Consider the following 26,880-nt stretch of genomic DNA (forward strand, 5'->3'; position numbering starts at 1 on the left):
AGGAAAGAAAAAAAGACTTGGGAGCATATGCTTGCAGTCTGCTCTCAGGAAGTAGAAGGATCACAGTCCCTCACTGCCCATTCAAGGCCATCTGGAGTATACACTATGTTGTTACAGCTAGGGCTACATAGCAAGGTTGTAAAAAAAAAAAAAACCCGGGAGAGGGAGGGAGAAAGAAGGAAAATTTCAGAGTCTTGGGTAAGATTTTGAGAGCCTTCTAGCTGTTATCAATGTGGTGAAATGAAATTCACACCCACAACCTATGGACAGCTGAACGAAGCAGATAATTAAGTGCAATGAAAGACAGTTGGCTTGAACTGGGCCCACAGTTCTGCTGCGCTGATAGTGTCGACTGAGGGCCTGGTGGCATCAGGCATTGTTTTTAGTATTTCACTTTAAGTTCCCACAACTCTGAGAATAGTTACTGTAGTTCCAAATGTTTGTACACAGATACTAACTCGTAAATGGGTATTTCAGTGGAAAAACCAGGATTTGGGCTCTTTATGGGGAATCCAGAAAATAATTAATTCTAGATGATACTTTATAATCATAAAATTTACTGTAATTGTCTTGAATTAAGGAAATGTCTGCACTCTAGAGTATGGGAAATTTGAAATACTATATCTTGCCACTACAGAATCTTAAGACTGCTGAAGTGCTCCCCCCTCAGTTTGATCCAACATGAAGCAAAGAAATTATTTGGTTTTTTTTTTTTTTTTCTCAAGACGGGTTCTCTGTGTATAGTCCTGACTGTCCTGGAACCAGGCTGGCCTTGAACTTAGAGATCCCCCTGCCTCTGCCCCCTCAGTGCTGGGTATTGGTGTGCTCCACCACCACATCTGCCTTATGCATAAAGGAGAGGTTTGCATATTGTTTATAACTGGGTAATTCCAGGGCACTCAGAAGCTTTGAGTTGGTTATAAGTTAAGTTCAAGCTTAGGTCCTAAAGTAATGCCATTTGGCAAACCAAAATCTAGCCTGGAAACCAAATAATAGGTTACAAAGATCATGTGTTTCTCAGAAAGAAGCAGTGGATAATTAGTATGCTTTTGTTCATTATCCTATTAATTTTTGATTGAGAACTTAGAATGGAAATGTATTCTTAATTGTACTAAGGAAAAATATCCCTAATTGCTTGAATGAGAGACTGATGGGGTGAGTGGCTTCACAGGACTACAGGACTGTAATGAACCTTTTTTTGCCACTGGATGCTGTACTATATGCATGTGAATCCAAATGCTTTTTTTCTAGATTCCCACAACAGCTCTTTGAAGTTTAGAAAAAAATGTCTTCATAATTGACATTTTCAAGCTTTCCTAAGTTTCATTTCTGTTGCTGTGATCAAGTACTCTGATTGAAAGCAATTTAGGGGAGGAAAGGGCTTATGGGCTTACAATTCCAAGTTACAGTACATCACTGAGGGAAATGGAAGCAGGAACTTACATAGCAACTCACATCACATTCATAGCCACAGAGAAAGGACCACACAGATACTGACTGCTTGGTTCTGCTCATCTAGCTTCTTTTGTTCTTAAACAGTTCATTATGCCATGCCTAGGGAATAGTGCCATTCACAGGGTCAATTAACAATATGGATGATCCCCCACAGTACAACCTGCTCTAGATAATTCCTCATAGAGATTCCCTCTTTTGAGGTCACTCAAGGTTGTGTCAGGTTGACAACAAAAACTAGCAGACAAGCATATCTCAATGTAGAATATCTTTAGCTTCAAGGGCAATGTTTTGTCAACTAAGACTACTGAGATATGGCTATAGTTGGGTATTGCTGTGGGTCTTCTGAAAATTGATGCAAATTTGTAGATTTGCCTTCTGAAATCATCACTTTCTCTGGCATCGCTCATATACCATTACACCTTTATAGTTGATTTAAGAATATTTTATGGTTGTTTTGAAAAGAAAACCTTTAGCAGTATTGCTACATTTTGAAAGATTAAGTCCTGTACAAATATTATTAAACATAGTTATCAAGTATGGCAGTCTTTTATGTGTTCTTACTCTAAGGGTAAATCTAAGCCAGAATTACAGTTAATGGTGGCTGACCCTATTCACTACTGTTATGGTATCTTTCCGTCTTTCCTATATTATAGGAAAGTATGAGCAGAATCGGTGCATAATTGCCTCAGGTGATACCAGGAAGAGAAAAGAACTTGCCAACTTTCCTTGCAGAGGGGGTTGCAAGTGTACCTTCCTGCTAACTAGGAGGATCCTTGAAGTTCCAGTCTTTTGCTAACATCCAGGAAAGACTTTCTAGGGAAGAGGAGTTTCTTTTTAGTAGTACAAATGGCCATAATTTAAATGTGTTTTTAAACATACTTGAATGTTTTAGTTTCAATTTAATCCACTTGCCTACACACACATAAGCTCTCTCTCATGCTGTCTCTTAATGCTCACTCTTCCATGCTTGCTCTCTTGTTCTCTCTTTGTCTGTCTGTCTCTGTCTATGTCTCTTTTTTTCTTCCTGGGATAAGTCTTGTGATATAGCTCAGGTTGGCCTTATACTTAATGAGCCTTTGCCTTAGCTTCCTAAGTAAGTAGGATCACAGGTAGAAGCTACCAAACTCAGCTATTTGGAGTATTTTCAAGTCCTTTCATCTTTATCCTTAAAATATTTAGTTATATGACCTATTCTTCAGTTTATAATGGATTTCCTATTACCAGTGTTCCCCTTATAAAAATACCCTTACCTGTGCTCCAAGAGACTAGACTAAGCCCCTTACTGAGGTCTGAATACTTCCTGCCAAAGTACCCTCAGGGATGTCATTCTCAAACTGACTACACTTTTTTTTGAGACAAGTACTGGGATTTCAAGAGGGAACTACTCTTTAGCATTACTGTCTTTTCGAGTAGTGGCTCCTTGTCTTGGAGTTGCCTTTGAAATTGAAGGTTGTCCTGGAACTACTTTGAAGGAAGACCAAGCTGGCCTCGAACTCAGAGAGATCCTCCTGCCTGTGCCTCCCAGGTATTGGGATTAAAGGTGTGTGCCACTACTGCATGGCATAATTTTTCCACTTTTAAATGGAAAAAATATTATGTGTATGGATGTTGGCCTACATGTATGCCTGTGCATCGTGTGAATTTCTGATACCCACAGAAGTCAGAAGAGGGCATCAGATTCACTGGAACTTTTGTTGACAGATGGTTGTGGGCTAACATGTGGGTGCTGGGAATCAAACCCAGATACTTTAGAAGAATAGTCAGTTCTCTTAATGCAGAGCCATTCCTCCAGCCTCTGGTTTAGCTTTTTTGAAACATGGTCTCTGTAGTCTGGCAAGTCCTTCTGCTTGTAGTCTGGCAAGTCCTGTGTGTGGCATTGCAGCTTAGCAGTCACCGTGTCCTCCTCCCTACAATATTTTGTTTTTAATTTTGGTTTCTGACTAACACTTTATTTAAGTCTGCATTTTTTTAGATACTAAAGAAATTAAACATGCTTGGTGGTGTTGGTGCACATCTTTAATCCCAGAGACAGAGGCAGGCAGATCTCTGATTTTGAGGCCAACCTGGTCTACAGAGCAAGCTCCAGGACAGGCTCCAAAGCTACAGAGAAACACTGTTTTGAAAAATTAAAAGAAAAAAAAAAAGCAATGATATCTGTAATTAAAAAGTGCAGTAGGTGAAGTGAAGGTTTAGGATAGAGAGAGTGTGTCATAATTCTCATGAAGTTATTCAGAAGCTAGTATGCTGTGTTTCTATGTATAGCTATGTAAATTCTGAGCAATTGGAACACTTTTCCAACTCTGAGAAAGAAACTATCCACATGAATCTTTTGAGAGACTAATGGCCCTCTATTCTGAAAACCAGATGTGTATTCTTCCTCAGGAACAAGGTGGATAACTTGTATCCAAAGAAAAGACTTTGTCTCAGAATCCCACTCACGACCATTTGTTTATTTGGGGACAGCTTCCATTTCTTTTTCTCTAGATCTGAAGTTAAAAGTAGAAACTGGGTGATGGTGGCACACCCTATAGTCCCAGCACTCAGGATGTAGAGGCAGGCGACTTTGAGACCAACCTGATCTACAGAGTTCCAGGACAGCCAGGGCTATACAGATAAACCCTGTTTCCACCCCCTCCCTCAATAGGTTAATGTCAAAAAGAAGTAAAAATCGATACATACTGTTTAACCATAACCACATTCATTATAAGTTACCTATTATATAGCTTTTGATTTGCCTGGCATTGTAGCATATCTTGAGCTTATAAAGCTGGTTATTGTTCCACTTTAATGTTGAGTGTGCGTTAATGGTTAGATAGTTGCTTGGCTCTTTGCCCTCCAATGCTGTGTCTGAGTTAGAAGTAACTACATTTTATAACTGGTTATACTATAGTGTTTGAGTAATTAAAGGGAAGTGAAAGTAAAAGAAGCTCTTAAGCTCGTTCTGGACCTATTTCAGATCCTGGCCTGTTTATTTGTAGCAAAAGAGTTTGACAAAAGAATTCCATAAAATACAACTAACATTGCTCAGCCAGTGCAGTGAAGGGAAGCTATGTAGCTGGGGCACAAGGGCTTTTTCTCAATTTACACCATGACAATTTACTACCATGGGGGGAGAAGGGGAATGGGAATGCTCTCTGGTCTAGGCTAGTAGACCCAGCCCTTCAGGCAGTCTCTTTTAGGAGGATTTGATCATCCAGAGAATTAGTGTTCCAGTCTAGTAGAGATCCTTTCTAGTCACCGGTGACTTCCGTACTCAAATACTTAATTTGCTTTCGAAGATGTACCATCTATAGAGCAACTATTTACTGAATAAATACTGTAGTGTCTGCTATTCATATAGAGCAAAAATTTCTTTATTTTTGTTTTTGTTTTTCAAGACAGAGTTTCTCTGTGTAGTCATGGCTATCCTGGAACTTTGTCTGTAGACCAGGCTAGCCTCAAACTCAGATCTCCTGCTTTTGTTTGGATTACAGACATGTGCTACCATGCTTAGCTGTTAAAATTCTTAAGTAGTTATTTTTACCTGTATTGTAAGTTCAGGATTCTTTTTTTTTTCCCCCTTTTTTTTTATTGAAAAAAGAAGAATAAAGAAAAAAAAAAAACAAATTTCCACCTCCTCCCAGCCTCCCCTTTCCCTCCCCCTCCTCCCACTCTTCTCCCCCTCCTCCCACCCCTCTCCCCCTCCTCCCACCCCTCTCCCCTTCCCCCCACTCCTCTCCCCCTCTCTCTCCAGTACAAAGAGCAGTCAGGGTTCCCTGCCCTGTGGTAAGTCCTAGGTCCTCCCCCCTCCGTCCATATCTAGGAAGGTGAACATCCAAACTGGCTAGGCTCCCACCAAGCCAGCAGATTGCGTAGGATCAAAACTGCATGCCATTGTCCTTGGCGTCTCATCAGTCCTCATTGTTCGTCATGATCAGAGAGTTCAGTTTTATCCCATGCTTTTTTTGGTAATAGTCCAGCTGGCCTTGGTGAGCTCCCAGTAGATCAGCTCCACTAAGTTCAGGATTCTTAGGAGGTAAATTTAGCTTGTCAGGCAAGCCGTTCTTTCTTGCCTCTCTGTATAATCTTTATTCCCTGTTCAATCCTTTATTAGTCTATACTCTCCGTGTTATTTTAAGTACTTGTAGCTCCTTCAGACATTTGCACGGACCTTTGCATTAGCACGTGCTTCCCCTGGAAAGAATTCTCTAGACTGGCTTCTTGAAGGCCTTGCTTATATAGAGGCATCTGACAGATCCGCTTCTGTATAGCCTGTTTGACTCTTTACACAGCATAACTTGTTCATGCTAGCCCATGTTTCTTCTTCAGATTGAAAACTCTGTGATTTTAATTTTCTTTTTCTCCTTTTTAAAATATTTTACCTGAAGCCTAATGCAGGGGAATAAATAATTGTACTAAGTTAGTGGGGGTAAAAGAGAGTAAGTTCAATAGGTCAAAGATTGACAATTCATCAAGAAACATAATGGTTATAAATCCCTTGAACTATAAACACCAGCACTCAGAAGTTGCTCTTCCTTTAACTTCATCTCTAACCTCCTTAGTTATAATGTGAAGTTAAGCTGCAACAGTTGAATGCCACATTTTTTCAGACAATGAAGAAAGTCTATTACTTGCCTATCATCACTGTTGGCCTTGCATTGATGGTTAAACTAGGATTTAAATTGATGATAATATATGAATGTCAAATTATACTTTCATATTTGGTAACATGGTCTATATTTCTTTTCAGCTCCAGAACCTGGGTATCAACCCAGCAAACATTGGCTTCAGTACCCTGACTATGGAGTCAGATAAATTCATCTGCATTAGAGAAAAAGTAGGAGAACAGGCCCAGGTGGTAATCATTGATATGAATGATCCGAGCAATCCAATTCGAAGACCCATCTCAGCAGACAGTGCCATCATGAATCCTGCCAGCAAAGTGATTGCCCTGAAAGGTATAAAAGATTGTGGATGTTTTTCTTGAAATTCTTATGTATATTTTATGCAAATACAGTTATTGGTGTGCTCTTTTAGTATGTTGAGTAAATTTAATTAAATCCTGAACTTGAGTTAGTGTTTATGAGTTTTACATGAAATGTTTCTGTGAAATGTCTTAGAATAGATGTACTTGGAATAATTTTAGGTTTTTAGGATAAATACATTTATGTTTTATATCTGATATAATGAGACAACTAAAAGCATTTCTGTATAGAGTAATAAAAGTAATACTTTGTAATAAGTCATAGCTTAATATTAGGACTTAAGTACTTCAGAGTTTATTGTGATAAGCAGCTTCTCCATTCTGTGCCTTTCTGTACTTTAGGCCTTAAGCTCTAAAAATGGCTTGAGTTGACCCTGGTTAGAGAGGGTGGGAAAGAAGGAGAAGGAATGCGTACCAAGCTTTGGAATCAAGGATGTTTGCGTTTATTCAGACTGTGCAGTTTTCTTTGATTTTATCTGCCTATCTATCTACCCATTTATTTATTTACTTACTTTTAACTGAGTCTTGCTCCCTTCTTCAGGGTGGCTTTGAACCTCTTGACTACGTTTCTTGAGTAGCTGGGATCATAGGTGGGAACAACCAGGCTCAGCCAAACTAACTTGTTTCCATGGGGAACTATACTGCTTATCAATTTAAATAGAGTTGAACAATCTCAAATTATCTGAGAACCCATTTTCTTGTCCTTTGAACTAAGTGTGGATGAGTTTTTAGAGGTGCTGAACTTTTTTTCCGTTTTTATTTTATTTTTTTTAATTTATTTATTTATTAAAGATTTCTGTCTCTTCCCCCCCACCGCCTCCCATTTCCCTCCCTCTCCCCCAATTAGGTTCCCCCCCCCCCCCCCATCAGCCCGAAGAGCAACCAGTCTTTCTTTCACATCATTTAAACTCTGTTTGGGGTCTTGGTTTGGTTGTTTTCTGTTTTCTTTTGGTGAGATAGGTCTCTTTGACAGTAGCCCTGGCTGGTCTGGAACTTGCTGTATAGACCAAACTGGTTTCAAACCCACAAAGACCCATCCACTTGCCTCTGCCTCCGTAGTACTAGAATCAGATTGCAGCACCATGCCCCACCTGTTTAATCTCTAATAATACACGTTGAGTAACTTAGTAGAAATGCTCAGGTCTAGAAGTATTGAGCTTTTGGCTTTAGGGGGTTTATTTAGAATTCTTTTTTTTTTTTTTTTTTGGTTTTTCGAGACAGCGTTTCTCTATGGTTTTGGACCCTGTCCTGGAACTAGCTCTTGTAGATCAGGCTGGTCTCGAACTCACAGAGATCCGCCTGCCTCTGCCTCCCAAGTGCTGGGATTAAAGGCGTGCGCCACCACCGCCCGGCTTTTTATTTAGAATTCTTATAACATTTTGTTTCTTTTGTGTGTTTCTGTATGTGGGTGTACATGCACAGGTCAGATGGCAACTTGGGGAAGTCTGTTCTTTGGTTCCACCATGTGGATCCTGGGGATGACTTGGCAGCAGCTCCCTGCTGAGCAATCTCATAGGCCTGCATTTGGGAATCTTTGCATAGACTTTATTCTTGAGCATCACTAACCTGAACATTGAAAATTAGAAACTCAAACCTTTTGGTTTCATTGTACAGATTTTGGAACATTTTGAGGTGTCAATATTTAACCTATCCTAGGTTGGGAGCTAAGGACAGCATAGTCAACAAAATCATCAGTATTTATGGCAGGTGAAAGTTGGTCTCATCTTCAGGAACCAGATGTTTTATGGCAGTACACATTTGCTTCTGTCTAAAAGTATACTACATTTTAAATGTCCTTTAGTTTCCTTAAATAATTTGAATTCAAGTGCTTAGCATCCATCACACTTCTTTTTTAAAGGGCATCAACTAAATTTTGCCGAATTCTTTTCTATTTTTAATGTTACTGTTATCTTATCATATTTCTTAATGCTTTCTTATGTGTGCAGATGGTGAGTTACCTTAAATTAGATTGTGTTAGTCATTGTCCTGTTCCTTAAAAAGAATCATTGAGAAATTTTTAAAGCTTTGTAAAATAGTATGTTATACTTTGTGTCTATTGGTCTATATCATGGCTGTTATCCCTTGTTCCTCTCCCCAGACCCTTAAACTTGCACATTTTCCAGCCCCTTTCATGTAAAACAGAATGAAAGTCTAGTTGTCTGGAGGTTGGTGGGTGCAGCAAAGAAAAGCAAATCGTTACAAAATTCTGCTTCCCTCCGAAGCCAGTTTAAACTTCATGCCTTCTTTTTATAAACAGGACTATAACTTTCACAATTTCTTGAGTCTGGTGTGGTTTATAAACTGTGGGATGGGAGTCCTATAATCTGCCCTATAGAAGAAGGCTTTGTTATGCAGTAAGTAAAATGGGTTATGGTACAAAGCCCTGTCACCCTCCCACTCTTGACAGCTTTTGTCCTTTAGCCATAGTCAGATTGTCTATGGCTCGGGAGTGGAGTTATCCTTAGTCTCTGAGAATGAATCTTCACAGCCTAGTGATAGCTGTGGGCTTTGGCCACTGTTCATTGTAGTGAAATCACCTTTTCGACTGTGGTCGGTTTCACATGACCGGTATAAGCCTTTGCATCTGACTTTGGACTTTTAACATTCGAGGCAAATTTCACCCTCCTTTTACTAAATGCTTGCTGTCTTAACTGGATGAAGCTTGAACTTGTTCTCACCTCCAGTATATTAACAGCATCTGAAACCATCCTTCTCCCTGTCTCCCTTTCCTTTCTCCTCCAGCACTTATACTTCCCTTTGTATCTTAGACCAGTTCAATGTAGCATGCGCTGTGGTGACACGGCAAAGTTGAAGTACAACTTCTTTTCAAAACGCAGTTTCCACAATATTGAATTGAATGAGAAATGACTGCATTTTAAAAAGTAGATATTTCCTCCTTGTGTTTCTATTAGATTTGCTTTGTCTTTTGTATATACAGCTGCCTTAGTTTATGCGTCACCTGTGTTATGAAAGTTAACAGCTTTGCTTTTTATCAATAAGAAAGCTGTTCCTTAGTCTCGTTTTCATTTGGGGTATAGAATCCCATAGAAGTCATGTGCTTATAGTGTTACAGTGTCCATAGAGGTAAGAGTTTTGCTTAAGGTTGCAGGTGTAGATTTGTTTGCTTGGTCTCAGCTATTAGCTGCTCAGTGGCTGTAGCTCTAGCAATGTGACTCCTGTAGTTAGTTTTTAGTCTCAGGATAGAACCACATAATTTGAAAGTTAAGGGCTAGTCTGGGTAGGTATTAATTCATTTTGAACTTTGCTTTTCTCATCATTCTTTAATTCTGTATTTAGCTGCAAAAACTCTTCAGATATTTAACATTGAAATGAAAAGTAAAATGAAGGCACATACCATGACTGATGATGTCACCTTCTGGAAATGGATCTCTTTGAATACGGTTGCTCTTGTCACGGATAATGCAGTGTATCATTGGAGTATGGAAGGAGAGTCTCAGCCAGTGAAAATGTTTGATCGTCATTCTAGCCTCGCAGGATGCCAGATTATCAATTACCGTACAGATGCAAAGCAGAAGTGGTTGCTTCTGACTGGCATATCTGCACAGGTAACATTTTTTTAGTTTTTGATAAAGAAGTCATCTAAGGGATTGTTGACACACACTTCAGTTAGGTCTTTAAAACCCAACATTGTTGAATTTGGCTGATTTTGAAAGACTTTTTCTTTTTAAAAATAGTGATTGCTGGTTTAAACCTTTAACCTGACATAAAATGTCAGTACTCTTACCAATTTTTAATTCTTGCAGATTAAGTAGAGATTGAGTGATTTAGAATTTATTATGGAGTCAGTGTGCTGCAAAGTGAATACTACTGTATTGTATTAAGATGGCATAAAAGAGGGGCTGGAGAGACGGCTCAGGTTAAGAGCACTGGCTGTTCTTCCAGAGGTCCAGAGTTTAATTCCCAACAACCACATGGTGGTTCAGAACCATCTATAATGAGATCTGGTGCCCTCTACTGGTAGCAGGCAGAACACTGTATACATAATAAATAAATAAATCCCTTTTTTTTTTAAAGATGGTGCAAAGAGATGATTAGATGAGGTATGTTTTATACATTCACATTAAGCTTTAATAAGATAATGTTTGGAGTTAAACTTTAAGATATATCAGCTCTACATTAAGAAACTCAATAACAAGTACTGTTGAAGATGGCAAAGTATTATAACTATTTCACTAATTGAATCTGATATTTATTTATTTATTTTTGATTCTTTGTAGCAAAATCGTGTGGTTGGAGCTATGCAGCTCTATTCTGTAGATAGGAAAGTGTCTCAGCCTATTGAAGGACATGCAGCTAGCTTTGCACAATTTAAGATGGAAGGAAATGCAGAAGAATCAACGTTGTTTTGTTTTGCTGTACGGGGTCAGGCAGGAGGGAAGGTAAGTTTTGTCTGTGATAATTATTTTAGTGGGTCTGTTTTGCTCTTTTTGTCATCTAAGTTCAAAATACTCATCTTTATTTTTCATTAATTTCATAATTAATATTCAGATTTGTGACTGACAAATGGTATGTATGGTAGTACTTGTAAAATGATGGCATTCTTTTAATATTTTTATTTCCTATTCTGCCATCTGTGGGTTTTACTTTTAACAGTGTCTTGTTATATAACCTAGACTGACTTTAAAGTTGGTCCTCTTTCCTTAGGCTCTTGAGTGCTGGCATTATAGATCTTTATACCACTGTGCCAACTTTGAGCTCTTTGTATTCTTTATTTTGATTGCCTTTATCAAAGGCTTTTTGTTGATGTCCTTCCCTTAATTCTGCCTAGACTCATTAGAGTTGCTAAAATACCTGTTTGTGTGTGTTCTACATGTCTAAAGTCTGATTCATTAAGATTGTCCAAGATGAAGTCTGATTTCGTTAAGCGCTGTCCTTTTTAAATCCCCTAGGTGACTTGATGTCGATGGAATGGACAGCAGCTTAAGTTGGAGAGTCTCATCCTTAGCTGTACATTGAAATTACCTAGACAGATTGAAGCACTTTGTGTATTAGAATTCGTAGTTGAGGACAGCAGAAACAAGGTCTGGTTGATTAGAGTATAAAAAATTTATTGACAGGTTACTGGATACCTGGCAGTAGCTAGGACAGCTGTATCACTAAGTGTGGGAAATAAGAAATGAGAAAACATGGGTAGTAGCCAGGGTTCCAGCCAGAAACCACGCTGCAGATCTTTGAACTGTGCTTTTGTTACGCCTGTACTGCTGGATGCCTGGTGACTCAGTCTGCTGCTATTTTCACTTCCAGAGTAGACTCTCCCTCCGTCTTAAAATAACCTGATGTCCTGTGTTCCCTCTTTGAAGTCCCACATAGGCAAAGTCACATGGCTTGCATCCTAGCTCTGAGAGACATGGAAAGCAACTGTTTGCTGCTTCTAAAATGGAAGAGTGGCTCTACTTGCTTCCAGAACTTGTAGACTACTGTCCTCTGTCTCTGTATCCCAGAGTCAGAAAAACCCTAACTTCATCTTTGTTTTACAGTTCTCCACCCCATGTCACCTTAGTAAGTAGTTTTCAAGAATAAAGAAAAAGATTGCAGTGACCTAAATCCTAGCACTCAGGAGCTCAAGTGATTCTCCTGTCACCTTCCAAGTAGTCCTAAGAGTGCTGGAGCTTTACAGATGCATCTGGCCTTTTTACATGGCTTCCAAGGATTGAATTTAAGTAGTTGGTCAGGCCTATTCCATAATTGCTTTTACCGTAGGCTGGGCCATCTTGCCAAGCCCCATCATGTCTTTAGAGTCAAACCCACTTCCTACCTCTATAATTTTGCCACTTCGAGAATGGTATAGAGCTGAGCATGGTGGTACACACCTTTAATCCCAGCATACAAAAGGCAGGCAGATTTCCGTGAGTCCCAGGCCATTCTGATCTATTGATTTCCAGCCCATCCAGGGGCATATTGTGTGAGACCTTGTTTCAACAACAGCAACAAAAATCATACAGTAAATGTGTGACTTTGAGGTCAGCTTCCTCCTAGTCAGTTTTAATTTATGGAGGAGCATCCCATAGTATAGATGGATCAAATACAGTTCACTGATTGTAGACATTTTGGCTATTTCCATTTGGGGGCTTAAAAAAACTTGCTATGACCAACTGATAAATAATTTGGGTTGATAGTAGATTTTGTTTTCTTTTGAACAGTTGCATATCATTGAAGTTGGTACACCACCCACAGGGAACCAGCCCTTTCCAAAGAAGGCGGTGGATGTTTTCTTTCCTCCAGAAGCACAAAATGACTTTCCTGTTGCAATGCAGGTATTTCATTAAAATAATTGGATTTTTAAAAATTTCAACTTAATTCCTGTTCATAGTTGATATGAGTGTTGCTTAAAAGAAAGAATTACTCTAAAATAAAAATTATTAGTAAAATTCGGTACAATAACACTCCTATTTTCATGTAATCAGTAAATTCTGTTATCTTAAGTGGTCAGAATTACCATCTCTTTTGTCTGTCAGATTTTTCATACATACTCTTGTGTTTTATGTTTGAGCTTTAGGTATCCCACATATAAATAACAAGCTGTAATGAAGGAAACCTTAGTATTACTTTAGTATATTTCCTGTAAGTTTTGTGTCAGAGTTTTATAGAAAGTGTTTATTTTCTCTTCAGATAAGTGAAAAGCATGATGTCGTGTTCTTGATTACCAAGTATGGTTATATCCACCTCTATGACCTTGAGACTGGCACGTGCATCTACATGAACAGAATCAGTGGAGAAACAATCTTCGTTACTGCCCCTCATGAAGCCACAGCTGGAATAATAGGAGTCAACAGAAAGGGACAAGTAAGTAAGACAACCTTTAACTTATGCATCTAAGTAACATGCTATCATTATTGGGGTTTTTTGTTTTTGTTTTTTGTTTTTCGAAAGATAATTTTGGATATCAGAAAAGAGTACATCATGGAGGGGAGGCAAAGAAGACAAATGAGATAAAGTCACAGGACATAAAATAGCAGGTATAAGTTTAGGCGCCTCCTGTCCAAGGAGGAGATTAAAGCTAATAAAATTAATTAAGGTGTGCGTGTGTATATATATATATGTATGCATGGATACACACATAACACCTGCTAAATAAATATAATTTGAAAGATTGTTATATAGAATCTGGCATGGGGTGCATGCCTTTAATCGTCCTACTTGGAAGAATGAGGCAAAGGATTTCTGTGATTTGGAGGCAGCTAAGGCTATATAATTAGAACCTGTTTCAAAAAACATAAAATAATAATAAGATATAATCTTGTTATCTAATTTGTTTTTGCAATGACTTAATTATATTTACCTTGATCTTTATTTCTAGGTCTAATAAATGGCATGAGTCATTATTTAGTTTTTGTTATTTTATATGTCCGGATATTTTATCTGCATGTATGTCTGTGTACCACATGGGTACCTGGTGGTATCCATTAATCAGTCTTTGAAAAGTGGCGTGTTTATCATGAGACAATTCTGTCTCTCACCTCAGCTCTAGGCTCAGCTGCTTTGCATCCCTGACCTGAAATTACCTGTCTTTGTAACATTTTTGCTGTGCTGAATTGAAGTTGGTTGATGTTTTTGTCATCAGTCTTCCTTAAGAAAGGGCCTTATCTTTGTTTAATTGTATCTCTAGCAGCACCAAAAGGTGATCTTTGAAAATTAAGTAGTTCAGTTTGTATGTGTCTCTCATGGAAAAAAAAATCAAGAATAAGTCTGTTAGGGTGACTTGATAATCAGGAGCTGTGGAGCCAGGGGTGCTTCCTTCTTTCTGCTGTTGTGCTGTGTTAACCTAAGCTCCTGCTGTAATTTTACCATACACTGTAAGCATTGATAGTGGAGGTTCTAGAAATCATGGTGGCAAAACAAGCAAGTGTCAAAATTTCACAAAAGTAATTGATTACCTTTGTGATGTAATCTAAAAAGATTTAACACAGTGTAACAGTTCTCTAATTGTTAAATTGCAGGTTCTGTCAGTTTGTGTAGAAGAAGAAAACATAATTCCTTACATCACCAATGTCCTACAAAATCCTGATTTGGCCCTTAGAATGGCTGTGCGGAACAACTTAGCTGGTGCTGAAGAACTCTTTGCCCGGAAATTTAATGCTCTTTTCGCCCAGGGAAACTACTCAGAGGCTGCAAAGGTGGCCGCTAATGCACCAAAGGTAAATAGGAAACTGAAGTTGCTATGATACTTCTAGAAGAGGAACCAGCTTTGTAAGAGTAACTAGCCACTTTCCAGTTATATTTTTCCTTTAATAGAATATGACAACTAATTCTCAGTGTCTCTAGAGTTGTTGTTTAAAACCCCAGAATCTTAGAAAAAATATGTAGATAAAGACCTACGGTAGATATAGGTGCAACCATGTCCAGTTACACTGTTTGACCTCATAAATGATCGCTAGCTATTTTAATTTGGAAAGTTAATCACTAAACAGATGCTCTTGAATTTTTGGTCTCTAGAGTTGTCAGAAAATGAGCTGAATTTATTCCTGTAAGAATTTACATTGGTTTATGTTAAACTGAATTTAAACCTTGCATTCCCAACCAGTGTTAATTATAAAATTTGTACTTAATTGAACTTGATTTAATGACTACCAGTTACCATTTCATGATTATCCTTTTCTTTTTATAGTTTTTTTAATTTTTGAAATTAAAATCAATTATACCATATTCCCCTTCCCTTTCCTCCCTCCAAGAATCCCATATGTCTCTTGCTCTCTTTTACATTCGCCTCTTCATTAGCTGTTGTCACATACCTATATGTGTATGAACATGTTCCTAAACACAAATCCAACCTGCCTCGTCTGTGATCCTAATTATAGGTACATGTTTTCAGGGCTGACCGTTAGATAGTAGGTAACCAATTGATGTGCTCTTCCCTGGGGAGGACTCTTTGTACTTATTGTTTCATACATTGGCATAATTATTTACCTTGTCATTTTCTGATTTTTAATAATTTTGTGACATTGAGCCAGAGGTGTGACAGACATTTATTGAATCTGCACTATGTGGTGAATATTTGGAATGTGGAGTTCATGGGTCAACCATGCACTCCAGATTGATCAGAGACCTGTACGGTTAGTAGTGTGACTCAGCCACTGAGGAATTTTTAATATTTCTTCTTAAAGGGAATCCTTCGTACTCCAGACACCATCCGTCGATTCCAGAGTGTCCCAGCTCAGCCAGGTCAAACTTCACCTCTACTTCAGTACTTTGGAATCCTTTTGGACCAGGGCCAGCTAAACAAATATGAATCCTTAGAATTGTGTAGACCTGTACTTCAGCAAGGGCGGAAACAACTTTTGGAGAAGTGGTTGAAAGAAGATAAGGTACTTTATATTGTTACACTTTTCCTTTGATTAAGTTCTGTGCTAACAAGTTAAAATGATTAGTTTCTATCCGAATATCTTCATCTGTTATTTGTTAAATGTTTGTGGAAATAGAATGAGAAGACACCTTGCCACTTTAAAATTTGACTCAGGAGTATTGCTTGGTAGTTAAAACTCCTAGCCTTTTAGCCTTGGAGAATTTTCCATCTGCTTGCTTCCTTGTGCAGGCGTATTTGTCAGTGTATCTGACATTGCCTGGCATGTGAATCTTTCACACTCCACACTTGACATGCATGCCTAGCAGTTCTGCTCTCTCTCTGTCCCCTCTGTCTCTCTCTGTAAGAATTTATAAACTGTCATCAACATGTAGTAAATATACTTGGGTATTCAGGGAGAACATGTTATATAAAATGTGTTTATGAGATAGCCGCACTGGCTGTATTTGATGTAGTGAGGTAGTGTCTGACAGTGATTTCATAAAAAACTAAGTGGTATTACATGAAAAAGTATTTAAAAGGTTTCAAATATAGAAGCCTTTTGTAAAATATATTTACTAGCTTTCTGTACTGTAGAATTTCTTTGTGTTTTATGTTCATTCAGCCCATACTTTATATCGTTTTGCAGAGCAAGGTTTCTCTGTGTAGCTCTGGCTGTTCTGGAACTCGCTCTGTAGACCTGGCTGGGCTCAAATTCAGAGATCTGCCTGCCTCTGTCTCCTGAATGCTGGGATTAAAGGTGTGGGATACTATTGTCTGGCAAAGCACTTTTTTTTAATGTAGAAGATTGACTGAAAAGCAAGGAATAAATATCATTTAGAGGGCAACAAACAGCTTTTAAACAATTTATCATTATTTCTATAGAGTTACACAAAGCTTTCCTACTTAAAGTAACAATATTGAGTTACTATGTTTCATGCCTTTATCAAGAACTGATATAACACTCTTGTAGTTTTTGTTTTTTGTTTTGTTTTTGTTTTTTTCAAGACAAGGTTTCTCTGAAGCTTTTATGCCTGTCCTGGAACTAGCTCTTGTAGACCAGGTTGGCCTCAAACTCACAGAGTTCCGCTTGCTTCTGCCTCCCGAGTGCTGGGATTAAACCACCCAGCTTGTAGCAATCTTGCAGTGAATTCCTTACAAAGATATCAAACTTTTCAACATTAGTGTGTATTGACAGTGTTGGTAAATTCTGGAGTCTAAGTTCATGTTTCTTAACCTGTCTTCTGCTAGTCTTGTCAGAATACTAGAGGGTAGTACTTACAGAATACTAGGCGGTAGTACTTCAGACTTGAGAGGTTTGGTAGTACTTACAGAATACTAGGCGGTAGTACTTCAGACTTGAGAGGTTTGGTAGTACTTACAGAATACTAGACGGTAGTACTTCAGACTTGAGAGGTTTGGTAGTACTTACAGAATACTAGACGGTAGTACTTCAGACTTGAGAGGTTTGGCCACATATTCTCTACTAAAGAATAACTAACACATATTTGAGAACTGTTTTAATGGCATAAAATAACATAATGGGAACAGCACAGATAACTGAGTTTAACTATGCAATAGGGAATTATTTTTTTAAAATATCATTACCTTTTGTTGGTAATCAGATGCAACTCATTTGTAGTAAAAAATAGTTCATTAATCATTAGTTAGCATTAGCATGTTCAGTTAAGATGTGTAGATTTATAGAACTTCTTTGAATGCTGAATTATAAGGGCTACTCTCTTTTAAAAATTCCCATCGGGGCTTGAGAGATGGCTCAGTAGTTTCGAGTACATAACTGCTTTTGCAGAGGATCAAGTGAAATTCCCAGCACAAATGCCAGGCAGCTCATAGCTGCCTGTAATTTCCAGGGGAATCTGATAGCCTGACCTTCATAGTCTCTGGCATTCATGTGTGTATATATAGAATAAAGTAGAAAGTTGGACTGGAGCTGTGTGTTGATGGTAGAGGACCGACTTATTTGGGATCTGCAAGGCCCTAGTAGGTTCACTTCCCAAAACTGCAAAAAAAAAAAAAAAGTGGGGAAAATAGAAACTTATGCTAAGTTTTGTGTGCTAAGTTTTGTGTGTGTGTGTGTGTGTGTGTGTGTGTGTGTGTGTGCGCGCGTGCGATTGGAGACAGGGCTTCTCCATGTATAACAGCTCTGACTGTCCTGGAACTCACAGAGCGCCACCTGCCTCTGCCTCCTGAGTGCTGAGATTAAAGGTGTGTGCCACCACTACCTGACCTCAAAGCAGAAATTTTAAGAAGCTAACTTGCTGTATACTAACTAGAAAAATTTAAAATTTTGTATGTTTGACTTTGTAAGTTTAGTGTCCACCTACCATCTCAAACCCTAAAATTAAAGATAAAAGATGGATCTTAGGTGCTTGAAATGTAAATGTTATATACTAGTTTAGAAATTATCCTTAGAGTTTAATGTAAAGATTATATACTAGTTTAAAAATTATCCTTAGAGTTTTAGAATCATTCTTATGTAAGTAACAGTCATTTAGCTCAGTTTCTAAAATTAATTAATTTACTTATTTAGAGACACTGTCTCTATGTGGGGCACAGACAGGTCCTGCCTTAGCTTCCCGAGCGTTAGCATTACAGGCTAACTGACATTGTTGGTTTAAGTTGACAATATTACATTAACAGTTGTATTATCTGGGGGTCTAAAGAAATAGCTTAGTGGTTCATAGCATATATTAAGCTCTTCCTGAGGACATGAGTTCAGTTTCTAGCACTCATGCATTATGGCTCACAACCACCTCAAACGACAGCTCCAGGGGGTCTGATACTCCTCTTCCGATCTCCACCGGCACACACACCAATAGAAAAACCAGTGACGTTATTTTTGAGAAATTGAAGACATGACTGTTATATTTGAGTCTTATTAGTTAGATTCATAAAATTCTGTGGGTAAAGGAAAGGTATGTTCTCAACAAGGTCGTGGGAAATTACTAAAGTCTCAGTGGCTGTCTATCCCTATTTAAGGAGGGATCTGGAGAATTATACAGAACCATGAGTGTGAGAACAGTATCAAGAGTTCAACAACCACGAACCCTGCATATTTGCATATTTATATTTTTAGAAAAGGAGTAAGAATTTTCTATATACTAATAGGGAAGTAGTATCAACTACTCGTTTATAAAACATTTAATGATCACTAACCAAATTCTTTTTCTTTTGGACAGCTGGAATGTTCTGAAGAACTGGGTGATCTTGTAAAGTCTGTGGACCCAACGTTGGCACTTAGTGTGTACCTCAGGGCCAATGTCCCGAATAAAGTCATCCAGTGCTTTGCAGAGACAGGTCAAGTTCAGAAGATTGTTTTATATGCTAAAAAAGTGAGTTCAGTGGAACAAATTATCAACACCAAATATTTTTTTAAAAAAAAGAAAAAAACCGAGAAATTAGCCTTAAGTTGCTTCATTTTTATTGGTTAATTTCCTTAAAACTTTGACCTACTTGGAAAAGCATAATAAATTCTTTAACTGTTATATGTAGAGTCCATACCTGGTGTAAATTTTAGCATGAAAGCAAGTACAGTTCTAAGATAGCAGAGGCGTGTTAAACATGTGCTAGTATAGTGTTTGGAATGGTCATTGCTGACGAGAAGTAATATAGTTGTATAATCTAGACAAATATGTCATTGTAAAGGTCTTATTGGATGTGTAAATTATAATGTTTTATGCTCATTAGTAGTTCTCTGTTAATAATGTTTTATTATGGAAAAGGCTTTAAAAATGAAACTGAGGCATGACTGAAGTCTGTCTGTTTGTAGGTTGGTTATACTCCAGACTGGATCTTTCTCCTGAGAAACGTAATGCGCATCAGTCCCGATCAGGGACAGCAGTTTGCTCAGATGCTAGTTCAGGACGAAGAGCCGCTTGCTGATATCACACAGGTAATGGCACTGGAAGACTGCAGTTCATCCAGATGGAGCTTGTGGAGAATCTCACTTTCACAAGGACAAAACGTATTGCAGAAGAATAGATTTTCTAAATATTTACTATTTTGTGTCTGTTAATGCAAACACATGTGTGCTGTGGCCTGTATATGGCAGTCAGGAAACAACTCTGAGCACCAGACGTGCATATGATACACATACATACATACATGCAGAAACCCAAATCACATATGAATATATGTGATAAACCTATAAAATAAGTAAATTTCAAAATACTTAGAAATAAGTAAACCTTGTACTTAATACTTTACATTTTTATACATAAAAAGATGATGTTAATTTGTGTGCATGTTATCAATAATATGTTGGAAATTTTAAAATTTTTATTAATGTAAAAAATGAGTTTTAGCATGATTATTTTCATCATGCACATTGTAGTTTGTTCATATTACCCCCCCAAACTGATCACGCTCCTTGGTCCTACCCCCTTTCCCCCTTCAATAGTATCTTATATCTGTGTGTGTTTTTTTTTTTCTCTTTTAATAGATTGTGGATGTCTTTATGGAATACAATCTAATCCAGCAATGTACTGCCTTCTTACTTGACGCTTTGAAGAACAATCGCCCCTCCGAAGGTCCTTTACAGACACGATTGCTTGAGATGAACCTTATGCACGCACCTCAAGTATGTGTTCTTGTCTTAGGGTTTCTGCTTCTGTGATGAAACACTGACCAAAGCAACTTTGGGAAGAAAGGGTTTATTTCATCTTAAACTCTTCACTCCATCACTGAGAATTCAGGGCAGGAACCTAGAGGCAGAAATTGAAGCAGAGGTCATGAAGGAACACTGCTTATTGGGTTGTTTAACCTGCTTTCTATTGTAACCCAGGACCACTTGTCCAAGGATGACACTGTTCCTGATAGGGCTTTCCCCATCCCTGTCATTAGTCAATAAAACACCCTGCAGATATGCCTATAAGCAATCTGTTAGAGCCATTTTAAAAATTGCGGTTCCCTCTTCCCAGGTTGACATAGGCTAGCAGGACAGCTGTCATGCTCTGGTCGTGCTTCCAGCCCTGTTCTTGTGACTGTTGTACAGTTAGTCAGAGACTGAGATGTTTATTCTTTTTTGTTTTTCAAGACAGGGTTTCTCTGTAGCTTTGGAGCCTGTCCTGAAACTCACTCTGTAGACCAGGCTGGCCTCGAACTCACAGAGTTCTGCCTGCCTCTGCCTCCCGAGTGCTGGGATTAAAGTTATATGCCACCACTGCCAGGCTGAGGTGTTTATTCTTATTTTTAAAAAAAATTTAGCAAACATTCTTTGATACTTTGTTTTGTCCATTCAGTATTGAACCTTAATGTGTTTTCTGGGTGTTGTGTATGCTGTTGTAAAACAGGTGAGACCAGCTTATCCTCTCTGTGGTTTTCTAGGTTGCAGATGCTATTCTGGGGAATCAGATGTTCACCCACTATGACCGGGCTCATATCGCCCAGCTGTGTGAAAAGGCAGGCCTACTTCAGCGTGCATTAGAACACTTCACCGATTTGTATGATATAAAAAGAGCAGTTGTTCATACCCATCTTCTTAACCCGGAGGTATTTTGTTTCTTATTTGTTAGTTGTGATTGAGTAGTATGTTGACACTGGATGATAGTAAATTATTAATTAAATTTTTTCCCTTCTAGTGGTTAGTGAATTACTTTGGATCCTTATCCGTTGAAGACTCCCTAGAATGTCTCAGAGCCATGCTGTCTGCTAATATTCGTCAAAATCTACAGATCTGTGTTCAAGTGGCTTCTAAGTATCATGAACAACTATCAACTCAGTCTCTGATTGAACTCTTTGAATCATTCAAGAGTTTTGAAGGTAATAGGAATGTAAGAATTGGTAGTCAAGAGAGACATAATCAAGCTGTTGGAAACTGTCTTTTTTTTTTTTTTTTTTGGTTTTTCGAGACAGGGTTTCTCTGTGGCTTTGGAGCCTGTCCTAGAACTAGCTCTGTAGACCAGGCTGGTCTCGAACTCACAGAGATCCGCCTGCCTCTGCCTCCTGAGTGCTGGGATTAAAGGCGTGTGCCACCATCGCCCGGCTGGAAACTGTCTTTCTAAAAAACTTTATTTTATGGGACATGAGATCCTATGGATATACAGTGTAGAAGACCATCTGTTTGGATATTTTATAAATGAAGGGCAGAATTTTGGATAAATATGCATTGTCTTATGTTGTGTAAAATGAAAATGCTGATGACGAGTTATAATGATATCGCATTTGTAGTCTGCCTCTTGTAATAGCAGTTCTCTTAAGGGCATTTTGTGCCTCATTAACCCAGCAGTGCTTCTCTGGGTTGGTACTGCACAGTAACATCAGTTCTGGCAGTTGTACTTATCTAACCACTGTATTAGGTGGCTCTTAGGATCATTAGCTGAACTCTGGTCCCTCCCTAACCTTTTCTCTGTCTTTTGTAGTATGAGTACTCTAGGTAGAAGAGCTAGATTCTGTTAAGTTACCTTAATATTGGTGTGCTAAGACTATGTTGAGTTTACTGTTTCGCAAAGTAGCTATAGCCATGTGTAGTCAGTCTAGCTGAACTTGAGGTGAGCCACGGGAGGTTAAGTGGCTGAAGCAGACAGTCTAGGTGAGAGTAACTGTCATCCTTGCAGAAGTTCTGAGCAGCACTATACTTTATTCCTTTGAAATTGTTTTCCATGTCTTCTCTTGTATGTGGAAAAGCACTGGTTTATAATACTTCATTTAAAATCTCGTATAGAATGTAGTGGTCGCTTTACTATTGATCTCTTGCTATTTGAAAACTTTAGGGCCACTTGCCTGTATTTCAGCACTCAGTAGCATGAGGGACGAGGGTCACAGATTCAAGGACAGCCTGAACTCAGTCTTTCCAATGTCCTCCCAAGGAACTAAACAGAAAAACACTTTTAAACAGAATTTTCTGTTTTGTAGGGTGTGAAACTTAGGTCTGTTTTATTGAACTGGTTTCTGAATTAATTTGTATTCTTACTCAACTTCTAAAATCGCCAACTTATATTAGGGACATTTACCATAGCAATGGCTTCTAATTGCTTAAATAATTTTTAGTTTTGTTGTTCTCAAAAATGTCCATGTAGCCAGGCTTGGTGGCACACGTCTTTAATCTCAGCACTTTGGAGTCAGAGGCAGGAGTATCATAGTGAGTTCGAGATCAGCCTGGTTTACACAGCAGAATCCAGCACAGTCTAGGACAGCCTCTAGAGTTCCTCAGAAAACAAAGTAGGCTGCTCAGGGTTGCGCAGTGAGACCTCGTCTCAAACAAATAAGAAGAGAGAGTGTGCTTATGTCATTTAATTCATTGTTTTTGTTTCTTTAAGGTCTCTTTTATTTTCTGGGGTCCATTGTTAACTTTAGTCAGGACCCAGATGTGCACTTTAAATACATTCAGGCGGCTTGCAAGACTGGGCAGATCAAAGAAGTGGAAAGAATCTGCAGAGAAAGCAACTGCTATGATCCTGAGCGAGTTAAGAACTTTCTCAAGGTAGGTTTGAGCAACATTCTTCTGGATGATTGAGGGTCAGCAGTTCTTCAAGGGTTCAGCTATGCTTGAAAATGTTTTCCTTACATTTGAAAGAAACTCTTAGCATTCTCAAACTCTATGCTGGGTTATTTTTTTTTTTCTGAGCTTCAAATCTAAAACTCTGTGGTTTCTTAAGAAATAAGGAAGGAAATTAGTAAGTTAGTAAGAAGGAAAAACAGTTTCAGTTTCAAAGAATTTCCTTTTTTTTAATTTTCAAAAGAAATTTTTTTTTTCCTAAGACAAGGTCTCACTGTGTAGCCCTGACTATCATGGAGCTCACTATGTACATAGACCGGTCTAAACTCGAACTCGCAAAGATCCGCCTGCTTCTGTCTCCCAAGTGCTGGGATTAAAGGTGCACACTATGCCCAGTTTAAGAAAAATGTTTTTAAAAGTTGTTTTTGATACATTTTAGAATACTTAGATCTTTCCCTGTCTGGTGACACACAGGTCAGCATTTGGGAGGCAGAGGGAGGCAGTTCTCTCTCTGAGTTCAAGGCCAGCCTGGTCTACATAGTGAGACTTCATCTCAAAATGGGGGGAGAAGGTAATCATCCCAACTCCCAGTTCTTAGAATGCTTTGATTCCCTCTCCTCTCCTCTCCTCTCCTCTCCTCTCCTCTCCTCTCCTCTCCTCTCCTCTCCTCTCCTCTCCTCTCCTCTCCTCTCCCCTCCCCTCCCCTCCCCTCCCCTCCCCTCCCCTCCCCTCCCCTCCCCTCCCCTCCCCTCCTCTTCTCTCCTCCCCTCCCCTCTCCTCCCCTCCCCTTCCCTTCCCTTCTTCCCTTTCCTTTCCTTTCTCTTCTCTTCTTTTCTATTGGTAAGGCCCAGATGTTTTTGTCTTTTTAATTACTATTGCCTTTAAAATTTTTTGTGTGGGTAGAGGGATGTGTATTAAGAGCTAGTTTCTTGCTTCTGTCATGTGAGTTCCAGGGATCAAACTCTGATTGTCACTATTGGCAACAAACACCTGTACCCTCTGAGCTTCCAATTTTTTTTGAGCTGTAGTCTCACTTTGCAGTGTCTCGTCTGGCCTTGTGTTTATAGTCATGTTTGCTCATCCTCCAGAATGCTTAAGACTATAGGTGCTGAACGACGTGCATCAGTCTGGGGAGCCTAGCTAGCATGATAATGCTGAAAGTCAAACTTTCTAGGTTCCCAAATGCAAGGAGTTGTCTGCTGTTGATCTGCTCTAGTATACCCACACCATCTCCAGGACAAAGCTTACTTCCTCTTGAGTATCATCACGATTTCTGGGTTTTGTTTTTTGTTTTTAATATTATTAGATTCTTAGTCAAATTTCTTTTTGTAATTACACTCCTCTTTTAATTTCTCTTCGACCTTGGGAGATAATGTTTGAGTTATTTTTACGTTAAAACAGAACTAAACTTAACTATTACAACTTAAGTATGACATCCTCAAGTTTAACAAACAACATTTAGCCAGACAGTGGTGGCGCACACCTTTAATCCCAGCACTTGGGAGGCAGAGGCAGGTCTATGTGATTAGAGGCCAACCTGATGTATGGAGCGAGTTCCGAGACTGCCAGGGCTACACACATGGACCCTGTCTTGAAAAACTTTAAACATCAACAAACAAAAAAAACCCTTAACATTTAAGCAGATAGGGGAAACTGTCGTGTGGAAATATTTTCAGAGCCATGGTCAGCTCCTTGCTCTGTTACCTTACTTTCTCCATACGTGCTTTGTCTCTTGCTCGGCCTCAGTCTCCCTGGGTCACTTACTGCTCCTGGAACTTGCCTGCCTGTCAGAAGCTTTGTATCTGCCCCAGACAGTTTTTCTCTAAGGCCTTCTGATTTCTTCCTTGTCCTTTGGGTTTCTGATCAAATGTCATGAGGGGTTTTTCTTAAGTTACTTGACCTAAAATAGAAACTCCCAGAGCTAGGGAGCTAGCTAGCTAGGTTGCTAAAGTGCTTGCAATGCAAGCTTGAGGGCCTGAGTTAGATCCCAAACCCTAGTGAAAACGTTGGATGTGGTGCCTGGGAACCTTTGGCAAGGTGGATCCCTTGATGAGCTCCAAGCCAGTGAAAAGACTGTCTTAAATAAAATGAATAGTGACACCTGAAGTCCTCTGGCCTCCACATCACATAGGCAAACAATAGAATGTGCCGAGATTTTCCTTTTGTCTTGCTTTCTTTTTGCTGTAATACCCTCTGCTCTTTAAGAAAATACATCTCTTCTCATGCTGAGGACTGATACATACTCAGCAAATAATTGTTATATTCATGTTGTAGGAAAGCTCTATATGAATTTACACAATTCTAGTTTTTGTCTTAAAATGGTTGCTAACAAGTGTAATGGTTAATAGCTTAGTAAATAGTTGACAATGTATAGTTAGCATGAAACTGGAGAATTGCCAGTCTTGTCAAGAATGCAATAGCTAAGTGATCTGCTTGCATGCTTTCCACTAAGAGATGCACCCTGTATTTTATGTGCACAGAAGGTTCATGTGATACACTAAGTTTTTAAATATTTATCTAGGAAGGAAAATTGGCCTGGAAACATTGCATTTATAGAAGCAGACATCCTTTCTAGAAATGACTGAAGTAGCTGTTAGCTGTGTTTTTTGAAATAAATACTCATGTTGACTTTCCTTAATGTGAACAGCCTATGGTGGAACTTTGACTTCAAATTTATAGCCATTTTTTTTTCAATTTAGCTTCAATTTTGTTGATATTGTCTGACCGTTTCATGGACTAATCTTCATATAATTTATAATTGGATAGCTAGAGACTAATCTAAAGATCCATTTTATTGTCTGGGGATGTTGTTCAGTGGTAGAACACTTTTCTAGCCTAATCCCCAATACTAGAGGAAAGAAAAAGAAAAATAAAGACAAAAGAACTATTTTATTCTAACCTCTAAAAGAAGTGGCTACCATTGGGGAAAGTCCTTGCCTGCTTAGTTTCTGTTTCCTTAGTTGACTTTTAGAGGAATCATTTATTGAGGGTGTGTCACTGTGTATAAATGAATTCCTGATGGAAACTGTTGTTTTTTGTGCTGTACCGTATGTCTGTGGAATATAACAGGACATGTATCAGGTAACTGCCCCACACAGGTCTTACCCTTTCCCGCCTATAACATCTTTGTCAGTCTCTAGTAGGACTGTAGCTTCATCTTTGTAATGCTAAAAGCAGTTTACAATTTAAAGATGTCTTTTCTTTAAATTCTTTGTTGTTTTTAATTCATGGCCATTATCACAGTACTCTTCATAGACTTAATTATAGTAGATTGTTAGAGCCTGGATGTATAGCTTGGTATTGGGGAGGGCTAGAAAATAAATCATTAGCTTGAAACAAATGTGAACATTTGTGCCACCAATGTGAGGATAGTGACTAAATCAACTGCCAGATTCAGCTGAGCTATTTATTAACGAAGTCCCATGTAGTGATTTTAAAGCCTGTGTGCTTCACTTGTGGCTCACAAATCTTAATTTCTTAATTTTTTTTTATTAAGGATGTGTGGGAAGGGCTTGGTATTTTGCTTGTAAATCTAAGCTTTGCTTAGTAAAATGTATTGAAATGGGGAGATGTATACTCAGCTCTGGGGTCATTTCTTTTTTTTAACAGAAGAATCTCTGAGCATCAGCAAAGAAAAGAGTCTCATATTTTACTTAGTGCAAGCAGAAAACTGAAGCTTTTTTGTTTGTTTGTTTCCCCCTCCCCACT

General features: G+C 38.6%; 1 protein-coding gene across 2 annotated transcripts in view; it reads left to right on the forward strand.

Annotated features, from left to right (window-relative positions):
- Positions 1–26,880, forward strand: part of Cltc (clathrin heavy chain) — a 63,630-nt gene that overhangs the window by 18,369 nt on the left and 18,381 nt on the right. For both annotated transcript variants that reach the window (XM_075991216.1, XM_075991213.1), the window contains exons 2-14: positions 6,185–6,392; positions 9,716–9,984; positions 10,657–10,818; positions 12,580–12,693; positions 13,049–13,222; positions 14,377–14,574; positions 15,541–15,741; positions 18,917–19,069; positions 19,507–19,629; positions 20,179–20,316; positions 21,063–21,227; positions 21,317–21,497; positions 22,994–23,157. In XM_075991216.1, the coding sequence (XP_075847331.1) occupies positions 6,185–6,392; positions 9,716–9,984; positions 10,657–10,818; positions 12,580–12,693; positions 13,049–13,222; positions 14,377–14,574; positions 15,541–15,741; positions 18,917–19,069; positions 19,507–19,629; positions 20,179–20,316; positions 21,063–21,227; positions 21,317–21,497; positions 22,994–23,157 (2,250 nt within the window). The remainder of the gene's footprint in view (positions 1–6,184; positions 6,393–9,715; positions 9,985–10,656; positions 10,819–12,579; positions 12,694–13,048; positions 13,223–14,376; positions 14,575–15,540; positions 15,742–18,916; positions 19,070–19,506; positions 19,630–20,178; positions 20,317–21,062; positions 21,228–21,316; positions 21,498–22,993; positions 23,158–26,880) is intronic.

Source organism: Microtus pennsylvanicus, chromosome 11 (assembly GCF_037038515.1).
Source record: "Microtus pennsylvanicus isolate mMicPen1 chromosome 11, mMicPen1.hap1, whole genome shotgun sequence".
In the NCBI taxonomy this organism is placed as follows: domain Eukaryota; kingdom Metazoa; phylum Chordata; class Mammalia; order Rodentia; family Cricetidae; genus Microtus; species Microtus pennsylvanicus.